General features: G+C 40.0%; 1 protein-coding gene across 6 annotated transcripts in view; it reads left to right on the forward strand.

Annotated features, from left to right (window-relative positions):
* Positions 1–26,795, forward strand: part of N4bp2l2 (NEDD4 binding protein 2 like 2) — a 69,925-nt gene that overhangs the window by 20,569 nt on the left and 22,561 nt on the right. For 4 of the 6 annotated variants that reach the window (XM_052168925.1, XM_052168926.1, XM_052168927.1 and 1 more), the window contains exon 6: positions 301–447. In XM_052168925.1, coding sequence (XP_052024885.1) covers positions 301–447 — 147 coding nt within the window. Of the gene's footprint in view, positions 1–300; positions 667–4,715; positions 8,100–26,795 lie in introns of those variants that run through there. The other 2 variants (XM_052168928.1, XM_052168930.1) reach the window with 2 other exon arrangements.

A 26,795-nucleotide genomic window follows, 5' to 3' on the forward strand; every position in this document is an offset into this window, starting at 1 on the left:
CACCCTCCAACTTCATGTTCTTTCTCTTTAACAAAACAAATTTTAGAAAACATCTTTTATTTTGTTTTATACCTAATGTTTTCAATGAGCTCTTCTGTAAGCAGGTATAGTTAGTGTTGTCCTCTGAAATAGCAAGTATGAATCTTCTTGTATAAAGCAAAGTATGTCATCTTGTGTTTATAAAATATCATTTAGACTTTATTCTATAACTGTAAAGTAGCTGAATCTCTAAACTTATACTTTGTAAAAAATTAGAAAAAATGATTTAAACTCTTTCCTTTTTTTTTTTTTTTTTGGTAGGAGGAATAAACATGGTGTGTCTCGCAAGAAGATTGCTCAAATGTTGGATCGTTATGAATTTCAAATGTCCATCTCCATTGTGATGAATTCAGTGGAACCAACACAGAAAAGCATACAAAGGCCCCCTCCTCTCCAGGGGGAGCAGAGGTGGGGAGGCTCTCTAGGCTCACATAGTCAAGTATCTATCACAGATGACTATTAAGAAGTTGGCTGTTTTGGCTGACGTATTGATTACTTTTGAGAACAAAGTAGTGAGCCTGTCTTGACTTTTGAATAGCTTCAAATAAAACCACTCTGTTGCTTCACAAGGGTATTACCTACAAGCTGTTTAGATCCTAAAATACAAATAAAAATTGCATAAAATTATATTTTAAATGATTTTATAATCTTTTGTGATAATACTTCTGGTTATTGTGACTCAGAATGAAAAAAGAATTGGGCTTTTTCTTTTCTAAAACCATATTTTAAACTGCTTTATCTATTTTTCAATACAGTTGAACTGCTTTTTTAACAGTTCATACTTTAAATTTTTATAAAACCCAGCATTTTCGATTCATTACCCTAAATATACAGAAATAACAGCTTTATATAGAATACTTTATAGTTGATTCCTTTAATTTGGCCAATAAATTATGTTTCAGCTAATTCATAATGTGATAAAATTACTTCTAAGCCATAATTAGCATTTCAGCTTAGTTCAAACAGAATTTCTCAGCAAATGTTAGACAGTAGGTATACTAATCATCTCATGTATCACTTATTTACATATGTTGTCCGTCTCTATTGTGATGAATTCAGTGGAACCAACACAGAAAAGCATATGAAGACCCCCTTCCTTTCCAGGGGGAGCCCAGGAAGGGAGGCTCTCTTCTCTAGGTTCACATAATCCAGTGACAATAGATAGCATCCTTGAACCATTCCCTACTCCTTTCTATTTGAATTTGTAGAAGGACAGTAGAGGCAAGGCAAGTCATATATTTTAAAAAAGTCTGGCAGTCAGTTCTAGTAATGGTTCAGTTTTTTTTTTTGTTGTTGTTGTTGTTGTTCAATTTGATATAATTATGTTATAAAAATATTTTGGACAGTTACTTAGTGCTGGCAAAGAACATTTGTCCTGTGAAGTGTGCTTTCTCCAGGTTCTAGTACTTTCTGTGACGCAAGCTCTGTTTCTTTCACTGAGTAGCTTCCTTTCTCAGATTATATTCTTTTGCTTAGAATTTAACAATTAGCTGTACTTTTCCATTTTAGAGCCTTGTGATTAATGTCTATCTTCAAACACAGCTTTGCCTCATCTCTTCTAAAGAATAGTGCAGGACAGAAACTCCAGTACCTCTTAGTAGAATACCTTTGTTTCCAGTGTTGTATAGAGAATCTTTAATCACTGGTTTATTTTCTTATGAAAAAGTCTGTTAATTGCAATTAATTTCAGCAGTTAATTTATCATCATCCCGAGTATGCTTTGAATATTAATATTTTATGACTTTCAATCTTTTTCTTAAATAGCCTATCTTAAATCATTTTTGTGTGTTATTTTAAAACATTTTGCTTATTTTTTTTTCAAGTCGTGAGACTGAAAACTAGATACAGTATTGCAGGCTAGGTCTTTTCATTATGCTGCTGTTAGTAAGACTCTGCTATTTACCTGAATGCTTTGTGCTGCTCATATATGAGTAGATCCCAACATGCGTCATCTTGTTTAGCACAAGTGTGTCTGTATGTATTTGTTCATCTTAGCTAAACACATGGTAAAAATATGCTAACACATGTCTGTGTGTAGTTGTGGGTATATATGTATATATACATTATACATAACTTTTTAACATAAGATTGCTTTTTAATTTAGATTTGTGTTTTCCAGTATATTTAGATTTGCAGTTTGAAAATCATACTAAAAATTAAGCTTAGGGATAGGTAAAACAACTGTTAGATATGCTGTGTCTTCAAGAAAGTTTATTCGGGACTGGAGGAGACATGACTCAATGGTTACAAGTAAGTGCTCTTCCAAAGGACCCAAGTTTGATTTCTAGCACCCAGATGAGGTAGCTCATAACCCCTCGTAACTCCAGCTCCATGGAGTCCAATACCTCTAGCCTCTCATGCACCTGTATTCATGGAGTAGAATTGTACTTGCATGCATGTTGAGAAGCTTCGTTTCTGAGACACAGTGCTAATCTAGTGTGGGTGGGTTGGTTGTTCGTTTGTTTTGTTTTGGCATGGTTTGGGTTCTCGAGACAGGGTTTCTCTGTGTAGCCCTGGGCTGTCCTGAACTCACTTTGTAGACCAGGCTACCCTCAAACTCAGAGATCTACCGGTCTATCTTCCAAGTGCTGGGACTAAGGGTATACAACCACTATGCCCAGCTTAATCTAGTTGGTTTTGTTGTTGTTGTTGTTGTTGTTGTTGTTATTGTTTTGAATAAGTAAGCAAACTCTTAGACAATTTTTTTTTGACAGAAGCTTGCCTTTGCAAGATACAGATTATGGATAAGTAAATTTCTAGATTATTTTTGACAGATTTATTTCCTTGTATTTCTGATTAATATTCAATTTAGGAGGCAGAGAAGCAGACAGAACTCTGAGTTTCACACCAGCCTGGTAAGCAGAGCAAGTCCAGGACAGCTAGAGATACATAGTGAGCATAGTGAGACCTTGTCCCCAAACCAGAAAACAAAATTGTTCAGAGATCATTAATCATTTCTGTTTATTTTTTCTCAAAGATTTACTTATTTGATATGAGTATATTGTAGCTATCTTCAGACACACCAGAAAAGGGCACCAGATCCATTGCAGATCTGATTATGAGCCACCATGTGGTTGCTGGGAATTGAACTCATGACCTCTGGAAGAACAAACAGTCAGCACTCTTAACTTCCTGAGCCATCTCTCCAGCCCTTCTGTTTAATTTTTTTTGTTTGTTTGTTTGTTTTTGGTTTTTGGATTTGGATTTTTTGAGACAGGGTTTCTCTGTATAGCCCTGGCTGTCCTGGAACTCACTCTGTAGACCAGGCTGGCCTCGAACTCAGAAATCCACCTGCAACTCAGAAATCAGTTATCTTTGTTATATAGTCTTATTACTAAAGCACTCAATATAAGTAAGTTGAACTTTAGTATTGCTTTCCAAGTAGGTTATTTTATTTCCATTAACTTCCACTAAAGAAAACATTGCTTTATGTATTTTATCTTTTTTAAAAGTAAAATTATGAAATAAAATAATTGGGTTTGTTGTTGCAGTGACAGATTTAGGTACTTGAAGCTTGTTTATTTCTTATCTAATATAGATTATTGAATTATTGAACTATCTAGTTTTACATATAAATTCAAAAGGATTGATACATTTCAAAAGGAATCATAATTTCAAATGAAATTTATCCTGCCTAAACTTTCTTCGAAGTGTCCACATTTTATTTAAATTTTTATTACAAACTTGTCAAAAACCAATTTTCTGAGTAATGATAAATGAAATGAATAGTGTATTAAGTCAAGAAATGTTGGGGAAATACAATTCATTGTTACTGTCATTAGCAGTGTCTTGAACAAATGATTTTACTTCTTAGTCCACTGGTGTGCAAATATATGCTGGCATAAATCTTTTAACTTTTTAATCTGCATTCCATACACAGTGATGTATTGCACTAGATTTGTGTGAAGATTTAGTTTCATTTTGATAGTATGATTACTCAGAAGAGATAATTCAGTGATGGTATAAAGGGTAGATTAAATTAGTAATTTTAAAGTTGTTTTATGGATTGAACAATTTATAAATATTTTCCCATTTAAATTATCGGCTATATTTTTGTAAGCTTACTGGGAAAGAAAAATTGTATTGGGGGTTGACAAATATCCTGTTGGAGATACAAATACCTTACTGTCCTCACAGAATAATATTGACATTCTAGGCATGGTAGTATATGCCTTTAATCCCAGCACCAACAGAGAGAGGCAGGAAATATTTTTGAGTTCAGGGCTACATTGACCAACAGCAAATTCCAGTAAAACCGTGTCTCAAAAAAAATTATTGGCATAAAAATTTTGTTTTTAAATTAAGGCACTATTTTTTTTTTTAAGATTTATTTATTTACTGTATCTAAGTACACTGTAGCTGTCTTCCAACACACCAGAAGAGGGCGTCAGATTTCATTCTCGATGGTTGTGAGCCGCCATGTGGTTTCTGGGGATTGAACTCAGGACCTTCAGAAGAGCAGTCAGTGCTCTTAACTGCTGAGCCATCTCTTCAGCCCCAAATTAAGGTATTATTAAAACAACAATTTCTTTGTATACATGCCAGATTTTTTTCTTTAGGCTGACCTCAGGGTAGCAAGGAGTTATGTTTGTTGAAATAGATTGTAGAAGAGCCATTAGTGGTTATCCGTTTCAATTTTGTTCCTTTTTTTTTTTTTTTTTTTGCAAAAAGTACAGGTTTTATTTCTAGCCCATTGGGTAGGGTTCTGCAGCCTCTGCAGGGCAGGGAGCAGGCTCGGGGCCGAGGCCTCCATGTTACTTGCTGGCAATGAACGAGTTCCACAGCACCACAGTGACTTGAGTCCCAATGCAGGAACATCTTGGAGATGTAGCAGTCCTTGTTGACAAGCTGGACTTCTTCTTGCCCTTGGGGACTTCAGTCCACATCTCCTTCACATTTTCCAGCACCATGTTGCAGTGCCAGTCAAAGGCCTTCACCCGGCCCAGAAGCTTCTTCTTGTTGCAACAGTTAATGAGCACTTGTGTGTTGTTCTTGACGGACTACGTAAGCACTGGGTAGTCCTATGACTACTGACTGTGTTGTCTAAAGAATTCAGGTAAATTGTCGACTGTGTTAAGTCTAAAGAATTGTCACCATTTTGTGCTTTGTAAATTTCAGAGGAAGTATTGAATGGTATATTAGTTTTGACTTAGTTCAGTTAAACTTTAAAAACTTGAGGAGGAATGATTATAGTTGTCAGCCTTATATGAGTAGTTGTAAGGGCCTGTATTGAATTCCTCCTCCTCCCACTTCTGCAGCTCTTCTGGGGTCATCTCACTCTTGGGTTTATTGGAGAGACTCATGGTGGAGGTTTCACTCACAGAGCATTTCCACGTCCAAGCATGTTGCTCTAACCTTTGGAGTACCAGTTTTGTTTTGGTTTTTGTGTGTGTGTGTGTGTGTGTGTGTGTATGATTTCAATTTAGTTGATTCAAATTATCATGGTTTTGTTTTATGCATATGTTGTTCCTGTATGTATGTATGTCTACCATGCATGCAATACCCTAGGATGTCAGGAGAAAGCATTGGATTCCCCTAGAGCCAGAGTTACAACAGATGGTTGTAAGCTACCAGGTGCTGGGATCTGAACCTGGCCTTCTTCACCACTGAGTTATTTCTCCGCCTTCCAAATTGTCAACTGTGTTAAATCTAAAGAATTCTCACCATTTTGTGCTTTGTAAATTTCAGAGGAAGTATTGAATGGTATTTTAGTATTGATTTAGTACAGTTAACTTTAAAAACTTGAGGAAGAATGGTTATAGTTGTCAGTGTCTAGATTATAATGAATAAAATATGTGTGTGAATAATGGTTTAGAACAACCTTTATATGTAAATTCTTTTTTTGTTTTGTTTTGGGTTTTTTGTTTGTTTTTTGGTTTTTTTTTAAAACAGAGTTTCTCTGTGTAGCCCTGGCAGTCCTGGAACTTACTCTGCAGACCAGGCTGGCCTTGAACTCAGAAAACCGCCTGTCTCTACCTCCCAACTGTTGGGATTAAAGGTGTGTGCCACCACTGCTGGACTTTTTTATGTAAAATCTTAATATATTGTCACTTTCAGGTTTCATGCAAGAAAAAGAGAGTGTTGTGCCACAAATAACTCTTAGTGTTTTGTGCATTTTTAATTGTGCCAGCATGTTTGCATGCATGTGTGTGCCTGTACAGTCACTGCATTCATTTATGTGCAGGTCAGAGAACAGCTTAGAAGAATTGGTTCTTCCATCTTGTGAGTGAGGGTGTGGGATCAAACTCAGGTAGTTAAATTTGGTGACAAGTGGTTTTACCCACTGAGCTATTCTTATGCTCACAAGATAATTCTTGGGGAAAAGATCAACAACAATAAAGAGAATGATTCTTTTTTTTCCCATCTAACCCACAATTGGCTTCAAACTGTTGCATAGCTGAAGATGACCTTAGACTCTGGATCCTCCCAGCTGCTATCTCCCAAGTGCTGAGATTACAGGCAAGCACCACCATTCTTCCTTGGACTGGGAAATTTTAATTGCTCGTTTTTAGATACTTAGTAGAAGTTTAAGTCATATGTATTAGAAATAATTATTTTTCTTCAAAGATTTCTTATTAGTAACCCTGTCACATTTCAGGTGTTATATTGCAATGATTATATATATTATACACCTTTCAGCACATGGTTTGTTAACTTCAATAAGCTGTATTACAAACAGTATTTTTTGTAGCTGGGACACAGCCGTGGTGTAAGCACTAATCTTAGAACTAGACAAAACCACATTACCCACCATTACACCTGTTTAGTGGGAACTGAAGACTTTGTGTTGAAGGTGATAGTCTAGCACTTTTTTGGTTTTTGTTTTTCGAGACAGGGTTTTCTCTGTGTGGCCCTGGCTGTCCTGGAACTCACTTCTGTAGCCCAGACTGGCCTCAAACTCACAGAAATCCACCTGCTTCCCAATTGCAGGGATTAAAGGCCTCATCTAGCTCTTAATTCTTTTTCTTGTTCACTTTTTACAAACACCTTTTGTAAACTAATGGGAAGACTGAGAAAGGAGCCCCTGAGTTGTTTGCCTCTCAATTGTAGTTGTGGTTAAACTTGTGTTTACATTTAGTAGAGTTCATTAAAAGATTGGGGTTTGGGCGTTGCGTCTTGTGTTGTAGTCTTAGTTGTCTTTTCATATGCGAAATCTAAACATTTTACTTTTAGGGTTAATGAATTCATCCACAGCTGGTTATTATAATTATACCATCTCCAGTTGGAGTTCTGAACTCAGTTTTGGGGTGTGTTTGTGTGTGTGTGTGTGTGTGTGTGTGTGTGTGTGTGTGTGTGTGTGTAAATGAAAGAATATTTGTTTAGGAAGGGCTTGGAGATTTCTTTTTTCTTAATAGTTTTAGAAGTCATGTTTCTTTTCTTTCATAGTCTTTTTCTGTGTGTGCTTTCCTTCTGTTTTCTGCTTAGCAGTCTTCCTGTAGACCCACTGAACCCAGTGTCTGCGCGAACTGCACCTGTGGCCGCAGGTCAGCATGTACTCTCTTGACCTTGTGGGTTAGTACAGTTTTGATACAAAAGGCTTCTTTGAAAGGTTTATTTTAAAAATCTATTATTGTGATACTCATTGGTTGAGATTCTCCTAAATATGGTGTAATTTGATGTATAGATTTTAAGAGGAAGTGTTTCAGCAACTATATTATGGTGATGGGAGAATTCAGTTGATAGGTTATAGCTGAAGACTAATGTTACATAGGTCTGTTGGAGAGTTAAGCCTCCTGCGGTGCTGTTACAGCACACCTTAGCTTACTGACACTTGTGGAAATGACTGCTGTCAGGTTAATGCCTGCCATTGTTGAGCCGTGATCCTAACACAGGCTTTTATAAACAGAAAAGTAATTTAAGTTGAACAGTTTGTCCTATATATATTTCTCTAGTAAGAATGGAAAAATTTAAATCTAGGGTGTATCTTTAACCACACAGACCTCTTTTTAATTTAGATTAAATCTGTAGTACTTATCAGTTTTTGAAAAGTCAATATTGAAAGAAGAGAAATTATAGCCATTTAATGTTTAAATGTTTTACACAAATTATATATTAATATAAAAATGTTAATATTTGCTGTTGTGTTTTTAATGCTTAACATTTATTTTTAAAATTTCTCATTTTAATTCACATTTGAAATGTATATTATTCAATAAATGGATTATTAAATTATATAAGTTGGATTTTTTTAGTCATGCTTAATTTTCAGACAGCATTCCCTAAAATAGGTAAACATCGTCTTATTTCTTTTTCTGTTTTGTCTGCTTATTATCTTAGATGTATTAGCTGTAAGTGTTATGGAAGTTGCATGATTTCCTTTTGTGATGCTTTAATTTTCAAAAATTAAAAAATAGAGGAAGCGATTTCTTAAACTTGCTTTATAAATAACATGGATTAATAAGTTTTATAAGGAAAATGTTTATACACTGGAGAATTGAGTATTTGACTTTGTTTTTACTAAAATAAATTAATGAACTGGGCTTGACGTTTGTTTCTTAATTGCGCAAGAGTAGTTTGTGATAGCTTTGTACTATTTATTGATGGTTTTATTTAAATAGGAAAGGCTAAATGAAAGAAGAGATAGATGGCATTGATTTTATGAGTGGATTATGGTGACTTTGAACTCAGGAACTGGAAAGCGGTAGATGGACTATTCTTGGAAAATAGTGAATTATAACACTGGCTACAGATCCAGTTTTGTAAGCTACCAGGTGGGTGCTAGGATCTGAACCTGGCCTTCTTCACCACTGAGTTATTTCTCTGCCTTCCAAATTGTCGACTGTGTTAAGTCTAAAGAATTCTCACCATTTTATGCTTTGTAAATTTCAGAGCACAAAATTGTTGTGTTGTGTTTATATTTCTGTCACGTGCAAGCATAGAAAATTTAAATAATTAAAAATGGTGAGAAATGATATCCTTAGAATTCTAAGGAACAATAGTTGTTGAAAATGGTATTCCCCTGCCTCCTTACCATTTGCTGTTTAAAAAACAGTAGAGGCCAGAATGAAATAATAAGATTGTCATAATGTCTTCAGAATTTCAGTGCCATGGAAGCTTAGATCTTATTTCTTTCATGTTTGAGGTATTTTTTTTTTAACAGAAGTCAGTGAACATGGTTAAGTATGACACCCAGGCTCCAAGCTTCTCCCTGAAACAATCAGTAAGAAAACATTGATCAAAACAGAGCATCTTTAGCGGGGGCGGTGGTAGCGCCTATAATCCCAGCACTTGGGAGGCAGAGGCAGGCGGATTTCTGAGTTTGAGGCCAACCTGGTCTACAGAGTGAGTTCTAGGACAGTCAGGGCTACACAGAAAAACCCTGTCTCGAAAAAGAAAAGAAAAAAAAAAAAAAAAAACCTAGGGCATCTTTACAGGGAGTTTGTCCTGTAATCAGTCACTTTTGATAGCTGGTGTCATACCAAAGCCCCTTTCTCCAGATTGACGTTACAAGGAGGCTTTGAGATAATCATGAACTACAATCAAGTCTGTTCATGCTTTTGATTATGTTTTTTAGGCCGTTTATAGTTATTAGCACTTCTCTAGACAAATCTGAAAAAAAATCTAGATAGTTGTTATCCTAATCTTAGGTGATCCACCAAAATGGTCCGTGAACATTTTCAAAAGTTCTCAAAAGAACTGGGCAGTGTGATCCTCAGCATAAATTTCAAAACAGAAATTCTCTCCACTGCTGGGAGCTTAGCCCCTAGCTGGGTCCTCTCTGAAGCAGCCAATGGGGAGAGCATTGGTGGGGGGCAAGGCTTGGTCTTGTGAGACAGTAAGGTTGCTTTCTAAAATAACGTTTACCTGTCTTTAAGTTGCTCTGAAGCCAGAAGCTTCAGACCTCTGGATGAATTAACGCCTGTTGATTAATAGAGGAAATGGAGGGCTGAGGGTGGTCCCTAAGTAAAGGATTGATTGCTAGAGTGACTTTCTTGCCAGGCAGGAGGGAGGTTTAGAGCAACAAACTTATATCGAACCAGAAGACGTCAATTCACAGAAGGAAAAGTTTTTACACAAATATGCATAAACACACATTCATTTGTATACACATTCATGCATACACACTCATATACCTTCATATACTCCTGTGGGGCCCAGCTACTTATATTTATGTGTACATACATACATACATACATGCATATGGAGCAAAAGACCAGTGTAGAAAGAATTCACACATTCTGGATGAAAGATAAGCTTTCAACCTTTATTGCATAGAGGGGGGGAAAGTCTTTTATTGCTAAGTGGATTAAACCCAAATCTGTAAGAAAAAAAGTTTTCTCCTCTTTAGTGAGACTAAGCTTGTCTTGCTGTTAAGGAACCCGTCCCATCCCATAGGAAAGAGAAGCCTGCCTGGTCTTTCTGCAGTCTGTGTACTCCTTCTCTCTTCCTCCTAATTCTGCTCTCTCGCTTCCTAATGCCATCATTTCTAGTTTTGTTTTGTTTTTTTGTACCTATTTTAGGAGAATAGATCACATTGTATCTTATGTCAAAGCTCACCACAAAGTTAAACATAAATTCAAATCCTAAATTGAATAGGACTTTGCAACAGTGATGCTTCCATATGTTTTCATTAAGTCTAGTTATTTAACTAGATACTCACTTTCTGTCACTAGCTTCATTGAAAGTTAAAAACTGATCCTTATATCTAAGTAATGAGGTTTTGTATAGATAAACCCTATCAATATTTTATCTTCTGCCCTTGAACCTATACTACTTCTTTCCTTTCCTTTTATAACCTTTGGTTAATTGTTTTACTGTTCTAAAGAATGTATTCAAAAGCTGACAGTTGGGAGGCAGATGCAGATGGATTTTGGAGTTCAAGGCCAACCTAGTCTACAGAGTGAGTTTTGGGACAGGCAAGGACTACACCAAGAAACCCTGTTGTGGGGGGGGAGTGAATATTCAAAGTTGTAAATACCTGCTTTCTATCTCATAAGCAATTAACTCATGATACCTGAAGACTGGTAGAGATTTTTGGTTTTTGGAAGCTCTAGTTGTAACCCTAATTATAAAGTACTTAATAGTTACTAGTATAATTTGAAGAATTCTTATAGAATCATCATTGGGAATTAAATAATTTGTCTATATATCATCACTATAACAGTACATCTTTGCTGATCTGCAGAAAATCTGCCCAGTAGGGTAGGCTGGATGCCCAGGAGTTACTACTTTCATAAGGACAGGAAAGGTCTATCAGCTGCAGGAATCAAATCCTGAGATTTGTCCCTCGGGCTTTGCCTGTAAAGGCTCATTCATCATAGTTCCATGGTGAAACATCTCTGACAGATCACCTACTAGCCTTTCCTAGATGGCGCCTGACACTCCCCTCACTTCATACTCCACCTCACCCTCCACCCTCCACCTCCCCATCACTTTCCAAGAACTTGAAATTTGAACATAAGTATGTATGATAGTGACGATCAGTATTTGTAGTGCATATGTCTACATAATTATCTTTAAAATACATCTAATCAGTTTATTATTTAACTGATTCAAGCTGGTGAATCCCAACTTAACTTTTTAAATCATTCTTTTATTGTCTTAGGAAACTTTTTAAAATGTTCACGGGTTGCGATTTTTAGTAAGAAAGGGATAATTTATTACTAAAGTCATTTAGTCTGAGTCCACATTTATCCTGTCTGTACTCCTTTTCATTAGAGGCTGTGATGGCTTGCATATGCTTGGCCCAGGGAGTGGTACTATTAGGAAATGTAGCCTTGTTGGAAGAGGTGTAACACTGTGGGCGTGGGGTTTCAGACCCTTGTCCTTGCAGCCTGGAAGCCAGTCTTCCTTAGAGGCCTACAGATGAAGATGTAGAACTCTCAGCCCCTCCAGCACCATGCCTGCCTGGATGCTGCCATGCTCTGGCCTTGAAGAAACTAGACTGAACCTCTGAACCTGTAAGCCAGCCCCAATTAATGTTGTCCTTATAAAAGAGTTGCCTGGTCATGATGTGTGTTCACAGCAGTAATGCTAGCCTAAGATAGAGACTTGCTCTTCCATTGCTAAGGCTTTAGCACTGCAGGCTCTATCACCTTGTGTGGAATCACAGTTTATTACCAGGGCTTACTTCCTTTTCTAACTCCAACCTCATCCTTGTTCCTGAGATCAGCACTTAAATACATTCAAGTCTCTGTTAAATCGTTTGTTGACAAAATTCACTGAATTATAAACCTCATAAGCAATCTATACTTAATGTCTTATTTCCTCATTTGTTACTGATTATATTCAACCCATTCTCACTCTAATTTTACTTAATTGACATAGAAGTCTCAAGAATGTTCATTTATATTGATAATGTATTATTCATTGCCAATCTTTGGCTATTTTGTAGCGTTTGAGTTTTGAACCTTTCTATAAGATATTTAGCATCATCCAACAGTAGTGGCACATGCCTTTAATCCCAGCACTCAGGAGGCAGAGGCAGGTAGATCTCTCTTAGTTTGAGGGCTGCATAATCTGCAGATCAAGTTCCAGGGCAGCCAGGGCCACAGAGAAACCCTGTCACAAACAAAACAAACAGAAAACAATATATTTAGTCTTACCTGGGCTGACTCAATAGGTAAAGCACTTTCTGCCCAAGCCTGAGGACTTGGGTTCAATTTCCAAGACCTATCTAAAGGTAGAAAATCATCTCTGCTAAGTTGTTCTCTCATGTCCACATATGTGCTGTGGCACACCCACCCCACCTCCATTATAATAAATGCAAGCAGCAGTTAAAAGTCTTTGGTATTCATCTGGAGGATGAATTTGGTTCCCAGCACCCATATCAGGTCCCTCATGTTCCCCTTTCTCCAGCCCCAGGGAACTGCACATGCTATATGCTTCTTTGACAGTGTGGCTTCTGTTCATAGCTCTGGCTGTTTCTTGAAAGTGTTTGATGCCTTCTGTTCCTCTTACTCTTTAGCTTCAAATTCCTCACATTCAGTACTAGACGGTCTTCTGTTGTGGTCCTTTCCAGTGAACCTTTCCAGTCCCCTCCTCCCCACTTTTGCTACCCCATAATTTTTATCTACACAGCAACTAGTTTAGTCTAAATTAAGACCTTGGAGCTGTGACTGGGTAGTAATATATATGTATATTCATACACATTAATTAGAATTCCCCTTTAATTCTACATAATAATGGAATTTTAATATTGCCTTTTTCTTCTGGACCTCATTTTATACCAGTCCTTATTTACAATATTGCTCTCTGTCTTTACTGTTCTTACCATCCGTGACCCGACCCAGAATAAAATGCCCCACCTTTTTCCTCTTTGCACTGTCCTATTGTCATACTGCTACTAAATTAGGTGTTATTTAGTTTGCCCATATGCATCTGACGCTGGCCTAGAACTTACTAAGTAAAACAGGCCAGCCTGGAACTCAGACCTGCCTGTCTCTGCTTCTGGAGTGGTAGGGTTCAAGACATGTCCCACCCACCATGCCCTGCTAGAATTTGTTCGGTTCATAGCTGCATCCACAAAAATCTAAAGTAGTGTTTATCATACTGGGCGAGTGAATAGTATTGACCCCAGATATATTTTTTATACTTGGGTTTCTCTTTTGAGCTCTAGTTTGTACTGAATTATCAAACTTCTTTTTCAATCCAGAAAGGTTCCTATAAACCTGTGGTCTCTCAAAATCTGGGTCTCCAGAATTTTCTGGAATGTATAGATTTACCTTCCCACTAGGTTTTCCAAATGGAAAACTTATAGTCTGATACTTTTCATTTTCTTTTTCTTGTTGTTATTAGAAGGGATTGTTTGGGGTTTTTGTTGGTTTGGTTTAGTTTGGTTTGGTTTGGTTTTTAAATAGAGGGCTTCTCTGCATAGGCTGCCCTGGACCAGGCTGGCCTCAAACTCAGAGATCTGACTGTCCCCAACAGATGACTTTTTTTTTTTTCTTTTTTGGTGGTTTTTCTGAGACTAAGGTTTTTCTGTGTGGCATCCCTGGCTGTCCTTGAATTCACAAAGATCCACCTGCCTCTGCCTCACTGCTGGAATGCTAGGATTAAAGGCATGCTCACCACCCAGCTCATTTCAATCCATCAAAAGGAATTTGCAAATTTTGCCACCTAAAATGTTTCTTGAATGTGGGTTTTAACAGCCAACATTTTACAGGTTTTTCATAAAAGGAATACTCATATTCCCTGTATTCAGGTGAAGAAACAATATTATCAGCAGCCCCTGTGTCTCTTCCTTGCTAGTAATCTTTTCAGAATAAAACCATGTTGTGGCCATGGAATGTTAGTGCACACCTTGAATCCCGGTGCTCAGGAGGCAGAGGCAGGTGAATCTCTGAGTTTGAGGCCAGCCTGGTCTACAGAATGAGTTCCAGAACAGTCAAGACTACACAGAGAAACCCAGTCTTGGAAAAACCATAATTGTGTTTAAAGCCTCAGTTGTTTTCCCATTGTTCTTAGGACGAAGTCTGGTAATCATGATGTGGTAATCAAGATGCTGGATCACATCCTCCTCCTTTCTGCACCACCTGCAGAATACCTTTGTGTGTTCTCCTTTTCTTTAGAAAAATGCTCCGACCAAATTTGGGAAATTACAAATGATGACCTGGAAATGGTGTCTATCTAGACAGCAATGTGAGCAGAAAGTACTGAGAGCCGGAGTAGAGAAGGGCTTTGTAGTAGGACTGCTGGCAGCTGAAGCTTAGGGTCGGTGCTGAGACAGAATGAAAGAAGTCTTTGAGACGTCAGGGGCTCCAGCACGTGGGTCTACCCTGGGAGAGCTCCCTGCAAGCATGTGTTCAACAAAAGACACATCCACAACAGTGGGTTTCAACCCCTTTTGGGTGGTCAAACAGCTTTTTCACAGGGGTCACCTAAGACCATATTTGCATGTTTATATTACTATTTACATTGCTATTCATAAATGTAGCAAAGTTACAGCAATGAAGTAACAATGAAAATAATTTTATGGTTGAGGATCATCAAAATATGAAGAACTATATTAAAGGGTCACAGCATAAAGAAGGTTGAGAACCATTGTCCAGAAGATCTCTCTCTCTCTCTCTCTCTCTCTCTCTCTCTCTCTCTCTCTCTCTCTCTCTCTCTCTCTCTCTTTTAAGGTTTATTTATTTATCATGTGTAAGTACACTGTAGTTGTCTTCAGACACTCCAGAAGAGGGCATCAGATCTCATTACGGATGGTTGTGAGCCGCCATGTGGTTGCTGGGGTTTGAACTTGGGACCTTCGGAAGAGCAGTCAGTGCTGAACCATCTGTCCAGCCCCCGATCCAGAAGATCTCACCAGGGCCACTGTTGCCACAAGAACAGAGGAGTCAGGTCCTTATTATAAGTTAGGCTGCTCCTCAGTGTGGAGGAACTTATGTTACTACCCTGGGCCTACAAGGCAAAATCGCCACTCATCTAAAGCCAAATGCTACAGTGTGGAACCTAGAAAGCTTTTCCTTCCGCTTAAAAATTTACTAAAGTAGCCTAGACTAGCTTCAAACTTACAGCTTCAGTCTCAAATCATAGGCTTATAGGTCTTATTCATTATATCGTGCTCAAAGAGAATCATTTGTAAGAATTAAAAATCTAAGGGCTGGGCGTGGACTCAATTTGATAATGCCTAATATACACTAGGCTCTAGGTTCAATCCCCAGTTGGCGTGGTAGTAAATGTAACTACACCATTCAAGAGGTGGGGGAAGGAGGACTAAAACTTCAGCGTCAGTCTTAGCTACACAGCTTAGACTACAACGGCCCTGTCTGAGAACCATCACTGCCAATAAAAACAATACTGGCATTTGCCTTGCCAGATTGCAGGACTTAGTGTGTGGCCTACTACATTTTGATTTCTTGGTTTTGGAAGGGGGAAGTTTCTCTTGTGTTTATCTCACCATTTGAATCTTGGAAGAGATGACTTTTCTGGTTTCACAGGCTTCATAGCTGAGGATAAGTCACAAGTTTAGCCATACCTGATTTTAATGGCACTCTGATGAGATTTTAGATGTAAGAGTTGATAAAATGAGCCAGGTGGTGGTGGCGGGGCACACGCCTGTGATCCCAGCACTCTGGGAGGCGGAGGCAGGCGGATTTCTGAGTTCGAGGCCAGCCTGGTCTACAGAGTTCCAGTACAGTCAGGGGTACACAGAGAAACAAACAAACAAAAAAAAAAGAGTTGATAAATGGGTTAAAATTTGGGGGCTACTGCAGATAGAGTCCTATGCCAGCATTGTACACTAGAATATGTCCAGCTCACATTTGTATGTGGAGGTGGTAATCCCTGTTGTTGGAATAGGACTGCAGGCTCTGACTGCAGCTGGAAGGCCTTTGAAGAGGTAATAAATCTTAGGTTGTCACTGGCCTGGAACTCACCACGTAGGCTAGGCTGGCTGACCGTGGGCCTGAGGAACCTGTATCCCTCTGCAGCACTGCAGTTGCAAGCCTACACCGCCACTCTTTTCCCCCCTGTGGGCTCTGAAGATTGAACTCAAGTGACTGTGTTTGTGAAGCATCTGAGTCATCCTGCTAGCCCTAAGTTATCACCTACAGCTTTTCTAGACTCGTGTGAAACTATTAACACCGTGACTAATGAGCGCTTTGTACTTGTGAGTGGTGGGAACAGAAAAGGAAGGCTAGGTTGTTCCATCCACTGCCCCATCTTTGCAAGCAGGCTAGTTTAACGCAGCAGTGGTCCTGAGTGCATAGTTGGTGATAGCACTTGCTGCCAATCTGAAAACCTGAGGGTGATCCCCTAGAATCCACACAGTGAAACCATGTTGTCCTCTGACCTCCACAGTTGCACAGTGGTATGACCCACACACATATATGCACATGTATGAACACATGTGCAAGTGTGTACAAAGTAAATAATTTATATTTTTTTAAGAAATCATTGAGGAAGGTATGCTGGAAGCTGAGGTGGGCCAAAAGCTGGTCTTATTGTGCCAAGCAATCAGCCATGATTTGAATGCAGAATAAAAACAAGTTTTTTTTTTTCAATTTAAAAAAGAATTTTAAGGTATTTTATGTGTATAAGTATTTTACCTGCATGTATGTTGGTGTACCATGTATGGAGGTACAGAAGAGGCCAGAAGGAGGTGTGGATCTCCTAAAACTGGAGTTAAGAGCTGTTTAACCACCACAATTGGGAGTAGGGAGTTGAATGTAACTGCTCTCTAGAAGACCAGCCAGTACTCTTAACCATTGAACCATCTCTCCTGCCCCGAAAAATAAAAAGTTCTTAAAGAAAATTACAAAATGATAACTGAAGTGCACACATGAGTTTTAAGAACTAGACTTTTGATGAAACAAATTTGCTGTGGTTAGAAGATCAAACTAGCCTCAACATTCCATTAAGCAATGGGCCTAACAAAACTTCAGTTCTACTAAAGCTGAGTATAGATAGCTTGAAGCTAGTAGAAATTGGTTCACAAGGACTAAGGAAAGACACTATCTTTTAAAAAAGTGCAGTCACAACAGCAAATGTTGACACAGAAGCTGTAGCAAATCATCCAGAAAACCTCGCTAAGATAATTTGTGAGGTTGGCTATTGGAAGATGCCATGTAGTGCTTTCATTGCTATTGAAGACCTGTTAAGGTAATTAAGGAAAGTGGCCACACTAAATACCCTTCACTGTAAATTAAAATTGGAAGAGCATGCCATATGGGGCTTTCATAGTTGTTGAGAAACCTTGACTTCAAGAGCTAAAATATAGTCTCAGCAGGATTTCTGGCATCTGGTGACTTAAGTTGAATCAAGTGCTTGCTTACTAAATTCAGAATTCCTAGGGCCATAGGTTATTTGGGAGCAATCTTATCTATGTTGAACAAATGGATCAATAAAGCCTTGATAGCAGCACAGCTGGGTAAAGTCCAGTATTAAGATCTGATAAGAAAAAGCATTCTGTGACTCTACACTCGGTCAAGAATGCTCATGTGCAATGAGATTTGTTGTTCTCATGCCTGATCACAAAATCGTCTATAGCACATGAATCAAGGAGTAACTCCACCTTTTTTGAGTCAAAATTTTAAAATACAACTTTTTTTAAAAGATTTATTTATTTATTATATGTAAGTACACTGTAACCGTCTTCAGACACTCCAGAAGAGGGAGTAAAATCTCATTACGGACGGTTGTGAGCCACCATGTGGTTGCTGGGATTTGAACTCAGGACCTCCAGAAGAACAGTCTGTGCTCTTAACTGCTGAGCCATCTTACCAGCCCTTAAGCCAAAATTTTAAAGGAACACCTTTCATAAGGCTCTAGCTGAAGTGGTGAGTCCTTTGGTGAATCTTTCAAAGTAAAACGAAAATGCTGGAAAGGAATCACCATTTTAAGATGTAGCCAAGAACATTTGTGATTCACAATAGAACAATACTCAGAAGTAGATTTCTGTCTTCCAGAATGACTGAGTGGTTAGACTTCAGGGGATAAACTGTAGATACGATAGACACTGAAAGGACTTAAAGCACCAGGATGAAAGGGCTTAAAAGGGGGGAGTATAGGGGGTTAGGTGAGTGTGGCTAGGGGGTATGGGGGAAGGTGTCCAGGCGGGCCCTTGCCTGGGTACCTTTGCCCCTGAGGGATCACACACACACACACACAGACATGGTATAGAATAGAGTTTATTCAGAGTAGGGGATGGGAGTTAGTGGTAGAGAGAGGTAAAGAGAGAGAGAGAATAGAAAGAGCAAGAGAGTGGAGGCCGGCCATTACCACATGGAGGGGGGAAGAGCCCCAGGGGCCGAGAAGTGAGAGAGTGTGAGAGAGCAGAGAGCAAAAGAGGGAGAGGAGGAGCAAGTAGCCCCTCTTATAGTGGGCCAGATCTCTGGGGCGGGGCATACCTGGCTATTGCCAGGTAGGTGTGGGGTGGAGCTTAGACAAAACCCCAACAGACACAGCAAGAGAACCAGAGTTATAAGCAAGGTTGAAGATATTACGACAATCTCACTGTAAAATGTCATAGTTGGGGTTTGTATCCTACCCATGATCAAAAGTTCCTTGGGGTCTATTCCTCAAGAAGTGTGAACAATGGTAAAATGACAGCAAACAATTTAGAATATTGTATCAATTCAGGTGGTAATTTGAAATATATGAACAGAATGCTGTCAATCAGCATCTCATATTAGAGAAAAACCTCATGAACGCAAGAGTCAATCAGTACAGATACCCTATCATTTTAGCCATGGCCACAGAGACCACCACAACCACAGCAGCCACCATCCTGATCAGTCAGCAGCTTTCTGTATCAAGGCAGTATTAGGAAGAGCAAAATCGTAAGTTGTTCCAAGTCTACATGGAAATTAGTGGGCTTTTTTTTAAAGCCACAAAGTACTTCCAGTTTATGTACATTTAAAAAAAATTACATCGGGCTGGAGAGATGGCTCAGTGATTAAGACCTCTGACTGCACTTTCAGAGGTCCTGAGTTCAATTCCTAGCAACCACACAGCTCACATCTGTAATGGGATCTGATGCCCTCTCCTGGTGTGTCTGAAGACAGCTACAGTGTACTCATAAATAAATCTTTAAAAAAAATTATGTCCTTGAAAATTAGATCACGTATAGTGAAACCCTGTCACAAAAATGAGCTGGTATGCTGTAAATATAATAGACTATCATGTAGTATGAATGTGTCTTCTGTGTGATTTGCTCTCTTGGAAAGGTACAAAACCAAGCCACCAGAGCCCTGAGAGGGATGTCCCCGGAAGTGTTCTCGTGGCACCTCAGTGCAGTGACTCTGTGGCTTTAGACTTTTTTGGAGCTACCTTAGGGATGATTCTAAAGGGTGGTGGGAGTTAGGATCCTCCTGTATGACTTAGAATCTCAAGTAGTGTGATGTCAAGTTAGTTTTGAGCAAGTGACTCAATTCTCTGAGATTTCCTTACAAACATAGTACCTTCGTAGCAAGGTGGTCAGGCGGGAAAGGCAGCAGAGGATGCTGCGCTTCCGCCTAAATATTTAACAGTTTTGTCATTTGTTCTGTGATTTTTGTTCGTCTGTTTTTGATCACTTTTTGTTGCTTGAAATGCACTAAGTATGAGCAGAGGAAAGAATAAACCAGTTAGAGATGCCATGAAAGGCCCAGAAGAGGAAAGTTTTATTTTTTTGTTAGATTTATCAAAATACTTATAGACAGAAATTAGCCTATAGAATGATTCAATTACTGATACATGTACCTTTTAAAAATATATTTGTTTTTATTTTATGTATATGAGTGTCTTGCCTGCGTGTAAGTATGTGCATAGCATGCATGTAATACCTGTGTAAGCCATAAAAGAGCATCAGAGTCCCCATGGAGCTGGAATTGCAGGCCATTGTGTAACACAGTGTAGGTTCTGGGGACGGAGCCAAAGCTGAACTGAAAGAACAAGTTCTTCTACCTGCTGAGCCCTTCTTCCAGCCCCCACTCGGGCCTTTTTGTGGATATTGGCAAGATTTTTTAATCACCTATGTTGTATGCATTTTTAGTAGAATTCAATAAGTGCTATCCTGTTTGAGGTTGGAAACTTCATATACATAGTTCTTTATAATTTAGTAGGATTATGAGGACAAATTTTTTTTAGTATTTCGTTGCTGTTTCTATGTTTTGTGAGTTTGATTTACCAATGAGTAGTGGGGTAATGGATAATAAACCTATTTCTGACTCATAAAACAACTCATACAGAGTCTTAAAAAAATAGATCTTCTTTACATCAAGCTTTGTATGGTATTCTCTTTAAAAAAAAAAACCAACTATTAAAAAGGAATGTAAAGCTTAATGAAAACAGTAAGCCCTCACTGCCTGTCCCTTGTTTGTCTCGGAGGACCACCCCACCTCCTTTAGAGTACATAATGTCCTGTGTGACGTTCGTGTTCCCATGTGAAATTGCTAGTTAATTGCAGCCCGGGCTCCTGTGAATGAGTCATTCAAGAGAGGAACATCAGATTGAGCAGACGCAGTCTCTGTTTCTATAAACAGCCCCGGAAGTGACAGAGCTGTCAAAAGACAGCAGACAGGTGAGCCGTCATGGGCAGGAGTCAGGAGAGACCCATAGGGTTCTAGGATAGAACCTCGTCAGCCTGCTGACTTTTAAATTAGTCTGGTCTGGCCTTTTCACAACGTGCCAGTGCTCTCGCCGCGCTTCTTAGGTTCTCACACTCAGAAAACAATACTTAGAAACAGTTCCCAGAAGTGTGGCTTTACTGGTTCCGGTGTGGACTATATATTTGTATCATGTATTAGGGAGATGGAGTTCATAGAACCGTTAGCTGGTGACCAACTTAAACTGCATAGGGAGACCGTGTCTCAAGAAAATACAAATCACAGTGGTAGGCAAGATACACAGTGCTCAGCAGAGAAAGGCAATCAAGAAGGGACAGCTTATCGCCTTATTTATCGTTAAGACCTTACAAGCAAGATGTGCATCAGTTCTTATAGAATCCATACAGAACTCTCTAGAAGTGTATGTGTGTGTGTACACTGAGATGTGTAGTTTTGTGAACTAAATCCAGATTTAAGCATGTTAATAACATGCTCTATTACTGACCTACATACCAAACACACCAAGAAATGTATATTCAGTGTTATAGATGCTTCCATTTTGGAAGCTAGGTAGACTTGCTGAAGACAGATCTGGATCCCCAGATCTGAAACTCAAGTGGGCATCAGTCTATGGGCAGCCAGAGTAAAAAAGTTAGCACCAAATGCTATGCTATGAAATCCTAGGCTGAGAAAATACTGGAGGGGGGCATGGGAGACTGTGGGGTCAGGAACCAGAATGGAACTGAACGACATTGATGGAGAAAAGAGTGACAGTCTTGCTGTGTGTAGACTGGGGCTCTGCCAGGCTCACTTCATTTGGCTGCACACTGTAGTTTTCCTTTTTATTTTTTTAAAGAATTATTTTTTTATGTATATGAGTACACTATAGCTCTCTTCAGACACACCAGAAGAGGGAATCAGATCCCACTACAGATGGTTGTGAGCTACCATGTAGGGGCTGGGAATTGAACTCAGGACCTCTGGAAGAGCAGTCAGTGCCCTTAACTACTGAGCCATCTCTCCAGCTCCTACACTGTAGTTTTATAAGGGGTTAATTATTGCATTTTAAAAAAAGTAGACTTTTTGAATGGTGGCAGACGCCTGTAATCCCAGCACTCTGGGAGGCAGAGGCAGGCGGTTTTCTGAGTTCGAGGTCAGCCTGGTCTACAGAGTGGGTTCCAGGACAGCCAGGGCTACACAGAGAAACCCTGTCTCAAAAAAACCAAATCCAAAATATGTATGTACGTAATATATATATATATACACACATACACTTTTTGTTCTGTGCCTATATGAGTGTCTGTGGGGATGTGCACACATGTGTGAAAGTACCTGCTGAGTCTGGAGATATTGGATCTCTCTGGTGCTAGAGTTGGAGGTGGTTGTGACCTGACCAATATCAGTTTTGAGAATTGACCTTAGATCTGCTGGTAAGCAAAGTTCTTTATTGAGGTCTCTCTAGGCCCTTTTATTTTTCTCCTTCATTGCTTCCTTCCTTTCTTCCTCCTCCTTTTCCTTCTTTCCCTCTTCTTCCTTTCTTCCTCCTCCTCCTCCTCCTCCTCCTTTTATGACTCTTTGTCATGTGGTCCAAGCTGGCTCCTTGGTCACCGTATAACTGAGAATAACCTTGACCTCCTGGCCTTCCTGCCTCCTACTCCTGAGTACCAGCCTTACATGTGTGCACCATGACACCCAGCCTGGGAGGGATAATTTTTTAGGTTGGAGTAGAACCTTCCTTCACTGTCTTGATTGCCCCTGAAAGTCACGGAGCTTGATAGGAAGTGAACACAGGGAAATTTCCTCCCTTCTTAATCTAGTTGTGAATGTTCAGCATAGGCATAAAGATTGAATGCACAGGCCAAACACAGGGAAGAGCATGGTAAGTATGAACAGAGTTCAGACTGGGGAAATGACTCGGGCCCAAGAAAAAATAACTTACTAACTGAAAATGTGGAAAGTATGGAAAAGAAGAAAGCCTTTGTGTTGTGTTTCCGTTTCTGTTTTGTAATCCAGACTCCCTGGAACTTATTATATAGCCCATGGTAGCCCTGCACCCATGATCCTCCTGCCTCAGTGCTGAGGTCACAGGCACAGGCCACCATCCACAACTCAATGCTTTTAGCCTAAGGGTGCTTGCTGTGGAAGAGTAATGGGTGGAAGCTAAAAGTCGAGGGTAGGAAAAAAGTCTTCTTCCTGCTTGGAAGAATGGGAGCCGTAGTGAAGAGGCAGTAAACGTTTGTTGTGTCAACAAATGTGTAACAGTGGAATTAGGTTTTCACCGTTTAATGGAGGATACTTAATGGTTAGAGGGAAGAGTACAGTGTCAAGTTGGGGGTCCAGGGAAGGTTCCACGGGAATTAAGAACTAAATCATCTTACAGTGGGATTTAGCAACTGGACAAGAATATAGAAAATGTATAGGCAGTGGCAACTGAATGATCAAACTTAGTGGCAGGAGATGAGAATCTGTTCATGCTGCAGTAGTTCTTGAGTACCCCACAATATCGGCATTGTTCTGTGTGGTACAGATGGCAGTGGCAAAACCCTTGGCCTTTGCCTTTCCCCAGTCAGCGTGGAGAAGCGGCCCCTGCTGTAGCCAGTCACACGGCCCACCGTGAAGGGTGGGAAAGCGTGTGAGCAGAAAGGCAAGGCGTGAGGAAATGGCTACCATTTCATCTGGAGTGACTGACAACCTCTAAACAGAAACTTGAGAGCAAGTTGGAGAGAGCAGTGAAGGTGCAGTTCAGGCAGAATCCTTCAAGTGGGGGTCTTGATGACATGAGACCGCAATCAAGGAAGAGCAAAGAAACCACTTGGAGTCAAGTCAGTCTAGGGCAGAGCAAAGAAGCAGGTCAAGAAACAAGAGAGAATATGAGGTCTCAAAGACTGAAGGACTGTGGACCTTCATCATGCTCGAGAAGGGGTGCCACTGAGTTCTGAGCTAAGAGATAGTGACATAACCCATGTTTTAGGACATAATCCAGCCCAACAGCCGTGTAGGAATGGCTTCAGTGACTTAAGAATGGCGGCAGGATTGTGTAACTTGCAACACCCCATGTAAGATAACTGTGACTTAAGATGGTTCAGCAGGTGAGAACCCTGGCTGCACAGATGTGAGGTACTGAGTTTAAAGCCCCAGAGTCCATGGAAAAAGCCAGGTATGGTCGTGTGCACCAGTAACCGTGGTGGCTGTAGGGGTTGGTGATCAAAGAATCACTTGGGCTTGCTGCTTGCTGCAGGCTCAGTGACAGACCCTGCCTTGGGGGGAGGGGGGAAGGGAGAGGGGGAGAGAGAGAGAGAGAGAGAGAGAGAGAGAGAGAGAGAGAGAGAGAGAGAGAGAGAGAGAGAGAGAGAGAGAGAGAGAACGAGAACACAGGACACCAGTATCCTCTACTGGACTCCTGCATAGCACACACATGTACACAAAAACATTTTAGACACCAGGCTCAAGTGCTGAATGTGTTCATACTTCAGAGAAGTCTGAGCTGGAAAAACAAGTGTGGGTAAGTGAGGGGAAAACTGGAGCATATTTGGCATACAAGGTAGGAGGCCAGTGAGTCTCAGCCTCTTCTACTTCATTTAAAGACTATGCTAGAATTATGCTAAGAGGCCTCTCTTCCCAAAGCATGGGAGCTCCCCTTACAGGTTCTATTTGTCACCCATTTGAAGAACTGCCAGTCATGCTGTTTTTGAAAGTCATGCTCTAGAGAAGTGGTCAGAGACCAAACCAGAAAAAGAGGAATCACTGAAGTCCTTGAAACATTTAGCAGCAGTGAGTCCTGCTCCCTTGTCTTAAATGGATCCTCCTTGGCCTTAGAATAGATTTTGAGAAGTTCCCAGGGACTAGCAGTGGCGTGGTGCTAGTCAGTAGAGGGCTTGCCTGTTATGTGCAACATTCAAGTTCAATAACCAGCTCTCTGAGTGCTACAGGACTGCAGTCCCAGCACTTGGAGTATGAAGTCTGTAAGGTCAGAAGTTCACACTCATCCTTGACCGAGTGGCAAGTCCAAGGCCAGTCTAAATTACCTGAAAAAAAAAAATCCATCCACATGTGAAAAGTGAGTTCCTAGAAAAAAATAATAAAGGTCAATACACCAAACTATACAATAATACTTTATCCAATACACATAGAATTACTGTCAAAATCTATGAAGATTTTTTTTAAACAATGCAAACACAACTTTTTTATCTTGTAAACAAGTAGCAAAACTCGTCCTGTGCTAACATCTATAAGGTAGCAATTTATGTTGCCCTGTTAGTAACAGTAGAAATGGTTCCTCTGGGTATCTTATAGACTGGAGGTTAAACATCATATTGTTGAACAGGTCCAGGGCTGAGGCACCTGTTGGTATTGGTTTGGTAACTGCATAAGATTAATGCAGGGAGGGGGCTAGTGAGTAGACATTTCTGGCCATTTTAGTAGTGCAGGTCCCTCTGTTTCTCTGCTAGTATTCTGCTTTGGGGACTCCTACTTCTCGGAGACAAACAAGGAAAGGGAGGATGCTTGGAAACCTGATGTCCTGTCAAATGGGGAAACCCATTTCCAAAGTGAAGTTTATGTCTTCTACTATAGAGAGAGGAACAGAAATGGAGGAGAAACATCTTCCATGCTGGTGCTTTCTAACAAAAGAAAAGAGGAACCACCCCAGGGAATGGTGCTCTTTTGATCTTGGTTAGGCGTAGCTTACTTCAACTACTGTGCACTTTTAATCAAGTTGATTATTTGTCCTAGTTTTAGTGATCGTAAATATCTCAAGGTACTGGGTGAGCCATCGGTCAGCATGGCTTCTGTCACCTAGTGTTCCAGATCTGTGACAGAGAATGACCTCTTAGTCTTAGTACCAAGGCAGGGCGTAGTATACACCTATCAGCTGGCACCTGGGAAGCAAAAGCAGGAGCTGACAAGTTCCAAGCCTGCCTGGGTTATGCAGTGAGTTCAAGGCCAGCCTGGTGCCTTAGTGAGATCCTACCTCACAAAGCAAAGCAAACAAGGAAAGGTTCTCTCTTAGTAACAGAGGGAGGCTTTGCCTAGGTTGTGCTAGGCCCTGAATTGATTGCCTGCTTCTAGAAAAAGAAAACAAACAAACAAAAACCCTAAACATTTCATAGAATGGGAGTCTCTGTGTGACAGTTGAGTCATTAGACTTTATCCAGTTATTACACAGACCTGGTCCTGAGAGAGGCACCATTCCCTGGGGTAGTTCCTATTTTCTTCTGTTCGAAAGCACCAGCATGAAAGCTTTGGTTCTCCTGCATTTCTGTTCCCCTCTCTATTGTAGAAGACATGGGTTTCCCGTTTGACAGGATACCAGGCTCCCAAGCATGCTCCCTTTCCTTGTCTGTCCCCAAGAAGCAGGAGCCCGCTAAGCTGATTTGGTCTCCACACTGTCCTTCCCAGCTCCCCATCCTAACACAGGGTAGACTTGTCCTGTCTTAGGCCAGAATACCACCAGGAGTGGCAGATTCAAGGGTGATCTTGAACTCTGAGTGAGGAGCATGGCTTTTAGGAATCTGGTAGTATTTCTGCTAATTAACTCAATCCTTTGGTACAGTGAACAAGTGCTGACTTTCTTCACCAGAGCAGACTATAAATATGTCAGAAGGGAGGTCAAAAGAGATAGCTTAGCAGCATATGCCTTCATATGAAGATAATACAGAGATTATAATACAGTATAGTGGGCCTGTGGGTCAGCGGATCTGTTCTCTTACTGGCTGCTTCATTCAAAACTCTAAGGAGGCTGCAGGTGCTACATGAAGACACTGGGGAGTCAGTGGCCAGCAGTGCCAG

This window comes from Apodemus sylvaticus, chromosome 22 (assembly GCF_947179515.1).
Source record: "Apodemus sylvaticus chromosome 22, mApoSyl1.1, whole genome shotgun sequence".
In the NCBI taxonomy this organism is placed as follows: Eukaryota; Metazoa; Chordata; class Mammalia; order Rodentia; family Muridae; genus Apodemus; species Apodemus sylvaticus.